General features: G+C 40.5%; 1 protein-coding gene across 2 annotated transcripts; it reads right to left on the reverse strand.

The window, feature by feature from the left end:
- Positions 1 to 427: 427 nt before the first annotated feature.
- On the reverse strand, positions 428 to 8,578 carry LOC117288618 (coiled-coil domain-containing protein 174-like). Of its 2 annotated transcripts, none has more exons than XM_033769540.1 (3): positions 8,442 to 8,578; positions 6,362 to 6,525; positions 428 to 709 (listed from the first exon to the last, which is right to left on the reverse strand). In XM_033769540.1, exons 1-3 carry the CDS (start codon positions 8,540 to 8,542, stop codon positions 522 to 524), a joined length of 453 nt encoding a protein of 150 aa, XP_033625431.1. In that variant the 5' UTR covers positions 8,543 to 8,578; the 3' UTR covers positions 428 to 521. The 2 variants fall into 2 exon arrangements, 1 of the variants encoding a protein (XP_033625431.1); XR_004518896.1 differs by lacking the exon at positions 6,362 to 6,525 and adding an exon at positions 2,912 to 3,171 and having other exon boundaries at positions 625 to 709; positions 8,442 to 8,513.
- Positions 8,579 to 10,601: the final 2,023 nt, after the last annotated feature.

Consider the following 10,601-nt stretch of genomic DNA (forward strand, 5'->3'; position numbering starts at 1 on the left):
AGTGTTACTTTTCGTCAAGTGTTTTCCTTTAATCAAATATTGTCAAATTGTGGCCTCTATTGAGTCCTACTTCTTTGCCTTACTACGGAAGAAAAACAAAGCTTGTGCTATAGAGTCCGCACTAACTACCTCAGCTGCGATCCCTCCACGGTAGACTGGGCCCCTGTCTTTATCCGCAAGGATAAAGACAGGTCGCTGCCGCTAGATCCAGTGATTCCCATTGGATACAATGCACATGCAGTGACATAATGTCCAAATAGTCACTGCTCTCAAGTCCGCAATGTAATTTGACTGCGTATCTATATGTGAAACGACAGAGGTCAGAGGTCAACTACACGCCGGTTTTTGGCCGCTCTCTGGTGTTATTCACGAGCCTTGAAGAATGACGTCAGACGATCAGGCTTCCTCCACGGCAAAAATTTTCACCAGTTCTTTGCGGTTCTTGGTTCGATTCCCCAGCCTGCTGCCTTGATCCTTAGATTTCTTGGCCTCTAACGAAGTACTTGCAGACAAACCCTGTCTCATGTTCCACTTTGCAGAATTACTAGGAGGAGCGAACCGTCGCAACTTTCTGTGGACGCAAACTTGCTCTTCTTCTTTGGAGTTTGTCTCATCGATGGCATCATCCAGTTGTACTGCTGTGGAGGAGCAAACTCTTGAGGGCGCTCTTCATGTACTTGCTTCTTCACCCTGTCCCATTGCGACTCTTCTGTTTATAAATAAGAATTGTAAACAAATTGTTAGTTTTAAATGACAGCTACCTAATTATAAAAGTTTAACAAAGTCTTCAATATCTTCAGTTGACATCAGGGGTGCGTTTTGGCGATTGCAACTGATACCTGATTTGTGTTGCGCGTACTTATGAAGCCATTTTGCTAAAAACAAAAACATGTGCACACACATGGTGCCGCATTGAACTGAGAAGTCTCCCGATCAATCTACTCCACGGAAGTAGAACTAAGCAAGACAGTTCTCTAAGAACAAACTCTAACTGGCAAGCAGATACACACATGGTGTTACCGCAAACCTATATATACTAGTAATTTGCAGCCATTTTAAAGACACTGGACACTATTGAAAACTGTCAAAGACTAGTCTTCACAGTTGGTGTATCTCAACATTATAATGCATAAAATAACAAACCTGTGAAAATTTCAGCTCAATCTATCGTCAAAGTTGCGAGATATTAATGAGAGAAAAACACACCCTTGTCGCACCATGGTCACAGAAGTTGTGTGCTTTCAGATGCTTGATTTCAAGACCGCAAATTCTAAATCTGAGGTCACGAAATCAAACTCGCGGAAAATTACTTCTTTCTCAAAAACTATCTCACTTCAGAGGGAGCTGTTTCTCACAATGTTTTATACTATCAACCTCTCCCCATTACTCGTAATCAAGTAAGGTTTTATGATAGTAATTATTTTGAGTAATTGCCAATAGTGTCCACTGCCTTTAAAAACAAAAACATGTGCGCACACGCGGTGCCAGATTGAACTGTGCATTGATATGTGCTACATTTGGACTAACAATTTGGTTCAGCATGCAACGTGACCAAGAAGACGAGACGTCCCTCCATGCAACGTTCTCAAAACACAGCCCTGGTACAATATTGTTATTGCGGTGTAAAGTCCTTCTGAATCGTTTATTTCAGCAAAGAGGATGTAGAAGGTTTTAGGAAGGTTAGGTTCCAAGGGGCTGTGTTATACTCAACAGGCCTGTAGCTTTAAACGGATTCATGAATTACTGTACATATATGTGACCTGTCACAACGAAATGAGCTATAAGTCGCATTGTGCCATTTCCCATTACAGACGGTCAAAGTCAAATCTTTCTCATTAGATAAGTGAGAACTCTCTTGTTTCCACAAGCTCTGTCGACTTGGAGGATTATTGTTACCCCAAGTGTTGTATACCATTGGAAAGCTATTAATCTGCAGAATTCAGAAATGTGAATAGCTTATTTTGTTGTGACAGGTCACACATGTGCCCTCCCTCGGTATCATATCTAAGGCGAGTACACGCAAACATGCAGGTGAGAGTTCATGATACTATGTACAGCCACAGATCTGCTTTGATCATGAAACAGCCCCTTTAATCACAACAAGACTCTGAAATCCTAACTCTCCACAAGGTTTAGTGCATGTTCTTCTTTTACCATGTTTACAAGGTTTATCAACATACAATACATAATAATAATAATAATAATATCGAAGTCTTATATAGCGCACGTATCTACCTAACGAGGTACTCAAGGCGCTGAGTATATACAAACTTTCAGAAAGATAGGCTATTGCAGTGATGAATGTTGAGACCCAATTAGTTAGCACCTTATAAAGGTTTACAAGGTGCTACGGCGCATTAAGCAACCACAGCCAGGAACATTGGGGCGAACCCCTTCTCTTTGCGATAAGTGCACTAGGTTCTTTTACATGCGTTACACAACACATGGGACCAACGGCTTTACCTCCCATCCGAAGGACGAAGCAATGGTTAAGTGTCTTGCTTAAGGACACAAGTGTCACGGCTGGGGATTCGAACCCACACTCTGCTGTCAATTTACCGCAACTGTGATGTAAAACTAACAAGCGGAAAGAGGGTGCAGAAGACTTCCGCACAGCCACTGTAACTTATCTAGAAAGTGCAACGGGAACAGCTCCTTGCTGTAAACCTACCGCGACCATGCTGTAAAAAAACTTTGCAAACGCTGCGGAATATAAGTCTAGGTGGGAACGCACTGTAGAATTACGCAAAAGCCAGTCACGGTACATTTCCACGTGACAGCTGAAGGAAAAGTCCAATGGGAACATGGCTTTAATGTACTTCGAGTCTAATACTTTGCTAGAGCCTTCCGCATCAAGAAAACGACACAAACGCCCTAAAAAAGAACAAGAAGATGAAGAAGGGTACCCTACCTTTTCCAATATCCCGGCGCCATCTTGCTCAGCCTCTCTGCTAATCTCTTCTCATCCTCCTCCTTCTGTCTCCGTCTCGCTGACTCCGCCTCCTCCTTTATCCTCGCATCTTCCTCCTCCTCCTGATGGTCCTTATCGCCCTCTTCCTCAACTATCTCCCCCTTGGCTCTCTTACGCTGCTTCACTTTATCTAGTCGGGCCTTGAGGGCCGCTTTGCGTTTCGCTTTAAGCTGGTCACTCTTGGTTCTCTGACCAAGCGTCTGAAAAAAGAAACGATCGCACAAAACGATATTCCAACTGTATTCTTGAAAAACATCTGTATGAATGTGCATTTGGAACTTTAAAGCTTGATTTCTCAAACCAAGGCCAACTGGGTCAATTTCACAAAGGGTTAGGACTATTCCTAACTTAGGACTATAGTCCTAGAAGATATAAAAACTGACGAGTAACTCGTCCTAACTCAAGATAAGACAAGTCTTAACTCTTTGTGAAATCCACCCTTGGTCCTACCATGGAGGTAGAGGTAGATACGAAAAGAGTGGAGTGTCCCCTTAAATTTCATGTATATAAATTAACTCAGAAATGAATACTTTCATCACCTTGTGATGGGTTTAGATCGCATCACAATTTTTATTCCATGAGAGGAGGCTTGTGTAAATCTCACTGAGAGTAGTAGTTTTGAAAAGAACTGGTGGTTGACAATCGTTGAGTTGTCAACCAACGGTTCTTCTCAGAACCAACTCTACTCAAAAAGAGATTCATAAATACCTCAGTTTTGCTATTCCTATTGGTGGAGAGCACGTCACGTGGGTGTGTATAAACCTTTGTTTATGACCGGTAAAAAGTGTTAATTCATGGGCGTGACACGCGACCTTGCACCTGTTCTTATAAGGCAGTTTCTTCACTCCTATTGGTAGAGAACAATGGCTGAAACAGATGTGCTACATCACGCGATACGCGCTACGCGCACAACATTCCCTTATAAAGAGTTGTTTACCCGAGGGGGGCGGAGGGCTTTACCATTTCATAGCTAGAGGGGTGTTGTGTTGAAAGAAATCTTGAAAAATTAAAATTTTTGCATTTATTTGACTTTTTGACTAAAAAGTGATGATGTTTTTGACCGAAAAGGTATTTATGAATGGGAATCAAAGTGTGTTGAATAGGTTTTCAACTAGTGGTTTAAACCCGCCGAGGCCTGGTTCTCTATAATTTACCTCGACTTCGTCTCGGTAAAATTATCAAGAACCAAGCCTTGTTGGGATTAAACCACTAGTTGGAAACCTCTTCACCACACATTGATTCCCTTATTTATACATGGTGCTATCGCAAAACTAACCATGGTACTGGACACTATTGGTAATTGTCAAAGACCAGTCTTCTCACTTGGTGTATCCCAACATATGTATAAAATAACAAGTCTGTGAATGTTTGGGCTCAATCGATCAACGAAGTTGCGAGAAAATGATGAAAGAAACAACACCCTTGTTGGACGAATTTGTGTGCTTTCAGATTGGAATAAAAGACTTCTAGCTAGAAGTCTTTTAATATTTTAGTGAGAAAATACCTCTTTCTCAAAAAACTACGCTACTTCAGAGGGAGTCGTTTCCCACAATGTTTTATACCATCAACAGCTCTCCAATGCTCATCACCAAGTCAGTTTTTAAGTTAATATTTGTTTTGAGTAATTACCAAACGTGTACCTTCCCTTTAACCACCTTTCAGTGATCACTTTCCAGAACAAGTTTGTATTTTTTAATTTGTTTTGTCATAATGAAACGAAGATTTCTAACCCAGTAGAGAAATTGACTGTTCTCAAGAAATGTACCTCAAGACTTATTTTTATCTATTGAGAAAATGTGGCTTTTGTTCACCGTCTAAAAAATTTATTGAGCTAACCTATGGTAATATTTTTTAAAATATGCTGAAACATTTTGTTTAAAATTATCTTGGGAAACCCGGGCAATACAAAAAAACCACAACAAATCTTGCGTGTTCCGAAATAGCATTCCCGTGGGCACATGATGGCAACCCATTAAAAGATTTGGGTATTGAAGATTTTGAAGATAATAATAGTGGAAACCTTACCCCTTCAAATATTACTTACTGAGGTGCTGTAGTTTTTGAGAAATGAGTAAAACAATGTCATGAAAATACGTTTGTAAATAATTCAAATAATTTTTGTGACATTGTTTTACTCATTTCCCAAACACTACAGCACCTCAGCACATAATATTTTCATGGAAGCTTTCTACTATCATTATCTTCAAACTGTGTAAGTTTAGTGTAAATCTGTGGACATTGTGTTTTTTGTCCTACAAAAGTTACATAGACCCTTTAAACCACAAGAACGATCTACTGACTAGACTGAATCATTATGCTCAAGTAAAAAAGGAATCATACATGAGTGAATACGGGCAGGCGCCCAATAGAGTGGTCTTTGTCAAATTGAAATATTCCTACCGTTCCCAACCCTTGAGACCTACTCAAAATAATTATTAGCATAAATCCTTACTTGGTAAAGAGTAATGGGTAGAGGTTGACAGTATAAAACACTGCGAGAAACAGCTCCCTCTGAAGTAAAGTAGTTTTCGAGAAAGAAGTAACTTTCCACGAATTTGATATCGAGACCTCAGATTTAGAATTTGAGGTCTCGAAATCAAGCATCTGAAAGCACGCGACAAAAGCATTTTTTCTGTCATTATTATCTGGCAACTTCGACGACCTATTGAGCTAAAATTTACACAGGTTTGTTATTTTATGCATATGTTGAGATACACCAAGTGAGAAGACTGGTCTTTGACAATTGCGAATAGTGTCCAAAGTCTTTCACCACTACCTTCTGTAAACCCTGTCAGTTATTTGAAAATCTGTGAACTTTAATTTTTGTATCTGTACCGAAAGGGTCCAATGGCTTTAACCTACTGCCTCATCCAGGAGTGAGTCCTAAAAATATAAATGAGAGAGGGAGTGCATGCAGTGAGTACACAGGTGTGAGTGGAGTCAGAGAAACCGCCTGGTGTTGCGTAACAAAAGGAAGGCATGAGGGCTGCCTGGGGCATTTAAAGGGTGTTTAAAACACTATTAATAATTACTCAAAATAATTATTAGCATAAAACCTAACTTGGTAAAGAGAAATGGGTAAAGGTTGATAGTATACAACTTTGTGAGAAACGGCTCCCTCTGAAGTTGAGTAGTTTTCAAGAAATTTCATTTCGAGACCTAAGATTTAGAATTTGAGGTCTCGAAATCAAGCATCTGAAAGCACACAACTTATGCGACAAAGGCGTTTTTTCTTTCATTCTTATCTGGCAACTTCGACGACCTATTGAGCTCAAATTTTCACAGGTTTGTTATTTTATGCATATGTTGAGATACAACAAGTGAGAAGACTGGTCTTTAACAATTACCAAAGGTGTCCAGTGCCTTTAAGAACCCTATCTTACACCTTACCATCAAACTTGAGGTTCTGGTAGTGAAGAGGCCCAGGACCTCGGCTCCTCATTTCTTCCTCCTCAGCCTCCCATTTCTTCCTCATCATCTTCCGATGCATGTCACTAGAGAGAAGATCTGGCAGTGTTTCTTGCTTCATAGCTTTCTCTTTGTCGTCCTTCCCCCTAAGATATGCAAAACAAAAACAGGTATTAAAGTGAAGCTTATTATCTCATCCCCATCCGCCACCAGAGGGCAGTATTCTTCCCATCATGGCTGATTTAACAGTCTCCTCTTTCCCAATCCTTTAAAGGGTCTATGTACTTTTTGTAGGATAAAAACACAATGTCTACAGATTTACACCAAATTTACAGTTTGAAGATAATGATAGTAGAAAGCTACCCTGAAAATATTACTTGCTGAGGTGCTGCAGTTTTTGAGAAATGAGTAACACAATGTCATGAAAATAATTTTTGTCTCAGTGATCATGAGACGAAAATTATTTTAGAATGTAAAAACGTTTTTTCATGACATTGTTTTACTAATTTCTCAAAAACTATAGCATCTCAGTAATTAATATTTTAAGGGAAGCTTGCTACTGTCATTAGCTTCAAACAGGGTCAGTTTGATGTAAATCTGTGAACATTGTGTTTTGTGTTTGATACAAAAAGTACCCAAATCCTTTAAGGCCACATGCCAACAGATATTATTATCACAAGAGCGAAAATCTGGAAGTGATTCTTGCTTCATAGATTTCTCTTTGTCTTCCTTCTCCCTAAGTTATGCAAACAAAGACAGGTCAAGTTAACATGGTTAAAGGAACACGTTACTTGGATCGGTCGAGTTGGTCTTTGAAAAGCGTTTATAACCGTTTGTTATAAAATGCGTATGGTTAGAAAGATGTTTTAAAAGTAGAATACAATGATCCACACAAATTTGCCTAGAAATTGCGTGGTTTTCCTTTTACTTTGCGGGCCATTTATGGGAGTCAAAAATTTGACTCCCATAAATGACCGACCGTGTTTGACGGCGAGGTAAAGGAAAACCACGCACTTTCGAGTGATACTTGTGTGGATCATTATATTCTACTTTTAAAACATCTTTCTAACCATACGCATTTTATAACAAACGGTTATAAACGCTTTTCAAAGACCAACTCGACCGATCCAAGGCAACGTGTTCCTTTAAAGGGTGGTGTGAGTGCTGATGATGACTAGAGCAGGCTAGATGAAATGTTGAGACTAGCAATACTCATCCCACAAGAAGATTGATACAAAGACAGATACCTTCTCTGTGAGACCAAGACCAAAACCTAACCTCCAAATTCGAAACCAAGGCCAAGATCTTCCGTCTGAGATCAAGACCAAGACCTCAAGACCAAGTCAAAGACTTCCCCTCCAAGATCGAGACAAAAAACAAGACCTTCCCTTGTAGCTTAAAATCAAGACCAAGACCTCCGCACTGAGATCGTGACCAAGACCAAGAAATTGAGACCAAGTCCAAGAACTCACGTTCAAGTTCGAGACCAAGAGACCTCCCTCCTAACATTTAACCAAGGCCATCTCTTTAAAACCGAGACCTTCCCTCCAAGACTGAGACAAGACAAAGACCTAACCTCCTAGGGGGAGACCAAGACCAAGACCTCCTCTGTGAGGCCAAGACGAAGAATGTCCCTCCAGAACCAAGACCATGACCCCAATGTCTGACACCAAGACCCAGACCATGAACTTGGATAAATCTGAACTGTAGGCCTACACATAAACTGTTTGGGTTTTCCTCCAACATCTAAAACTGAAATTTCTTCATCATCTTCTCTACACAGCTACCTTCAGGGTCATAGTGCTAGTCACTTTTTAAGGGTAACTTTTTAGCGCCATGAGGATGGATTTGTGCGCTTTATAAGTTTTCATTATTACTATTACTACTTATTTCATTACCAGAATGTAGAATAGTTTACCAAGTTCACTCTGTATGAGTGACTTCTTTGGAGTTTCAGCCTCCTAAACCAAAATGTTGCACAAATTGTGTGCTTTTACAAACTATGAATCAAATAGCGAGCGCGGAGACCAATCATTTATATCTGGTGATAATCTGGACTTACCTAAATGCCTGAGGATTAAGACGTTTATCAATGTTGATGAGCTCAGGAAGATCTTTCTTCATACAGCGTCTGGATCGTTCTAAGGTGTCCACAAAATCCATTCTGAGAAGAAGAGAAAAACAAGGAAAGTACAGACTTTAAATGTAGATTCATAAATACTCCAGACAGTTTCTCTACTCCTATTGGTGGAGAGCGCGTCAAGTGCGGGGTGTTTAAATAAGGGAATAAAAGTGTAGCGACCAGTTATTACACGGCCGTTTAAAACCGGCAGGGTCGTTGCCGTGTGATAAAGGCACGGCAACGACCCTGGTAAAAAAGCTGGTCGCCGTAGAACTGTTCATAAACCCCCTGTACCCGAAGTTACACTCCCTTCTGTTCCAGTACCAGTGACTACAGCCAAATCTCAACTCAGCCTTTGTGTTCTGAACACACAGTCCATCTGTAACAAGTATGACGATTTTGCTGATTTTGTTCTGCAAAAAGATCTGGACCTTGTTGCCGTTTCAGAAACATGGCTGAGACCAGACGACAACTTAACATGTCGTCAATGTACGCCTGCTGGCTACTACTTTCATCACATCCCAAGACCTCACAAGACTGGTGGAGGAGTTGCAATACTGTACAGATCTACTTTATCTGTCTCTGTGAAAAGTAATGACGTCCAGTACACAACTTTTGAATCTCTTCATGCTGAAGTTTCCGGAAACTCTAAATCTGTTCGACTTGTCATTGTATACAGACCTGAAAGGGATTCAAACGGCCAACATGTGACTTTCTCAAGTTTTCTAAGGGAGTTTGAGAATTTGATTTTGGAATATCTGCTTCATCCATCGGAAATCATTATCACCGGCGACTTTAACATTCATGTTGATGACGTCCACAACACCAATGCAAACCAGTTTAAGCATCTACTTCAAGCTTTTGGTCTTACCCAGCATATCAATGAGCCAACTCATCGTCTCGGTCATTGCTTGGATCTTGTCATAACTCGTGAAATCTCCCCACCAATTGCCTCAAACTTTATTATTCTACCTGGATTATCTGACCATTATGCAGTCATGTGTAACTTGAGTCTGTGCAAGCCCAAAGTCCCAACCGTCACTATAAAGAGCCGACAATGGAAACATGTGAATTCTCCCGAAGTGTTCCACGACATAGGCACTCATTTAGCAAATCTAGAAGTTGATCATGACTGCTTGGATTCCTATGTCAGCCAATATGAGAGTACAGTCAGTGACATCTTGGATAAATACGCACCTTGGAAAACGAGATCAGTCAAGGTCCGAACTGAAGTCTCCTGGTTCAATGATGATATTCGTACAGCGAGAAGTGGCGGAAAAATGGCAAATTGGCAACACAACGACAAGAATATCGCAACCAATGTAAAGTAGTTAGGAATTTGATCAACCAGGCAAAGATCATCCATTATTCATCTCAAGTACAAGAATCCTCAGGAGATCAAAAGAAGCTCTTCAAGATGATTGGTAAGTTGTTGCTCAAACCCAAAACCCCTGTCCTTCCATCCACCTACAATAACCAGGACTTAGCAAACGAGTTCCAGAAATTCTTTGTCACCAAGATTTCAGACATCCGCTCATCATTTTCATCAGTCCCTTACAACGTGCCGCAGACATTGCCACATCTTCAACCAGAGTGTAGACTATCTGTGTTTGAGCCTGCCACTGTTGCTGAGATTCAAAGGGTTATTATGAAATCTCCTTCAAAATCCTGTGAGCTGGATCCAGTATCAACATCCATGATAAAGCAAAACATTGATATATTTGTACCCTACATCACTAAGCTTGTAAACGAATCTCTCAGTTCCGGTTGTTTCCCTGATAGCCTCAAAGTTTCCTACATCAGGCCGCTCATCAAGAAACCAAACCTGGACAAGGAGATATTTAAAAACTACAGACCGGTTGAAAACTTAAAATATCTTGGAAAAGTCATCGAACGAGTAGTGTCATCACGTATTTCTGATCACATTCATACTTTCAACCTGTCCGACGTGTTCCAGTCAGCATACAAGCCTTTCCATGGGACCGAGGCTGCACTAGTCCGTGTGAGCAACGATATTCTCTCTTCTATGGACAATGGTAACCTTACAGCACTAGTCCTGCTAGACCTGAGTGCTGCTTTTGACACTGTTGATCATAACAT

This window comes from Asterias rubens, chromosome 3, assembly GCF_902459465.1.
Source record: "Asterias rubens chromosome 3, eAstRub1.3, whole genome shotgun sequence".
Lineage (NCBI taxonomy): Eukaryota > Metazoa > Echinodermata > Asteroidea > Forcipulatida > Asteriidae > Asterias > Asterias rubens.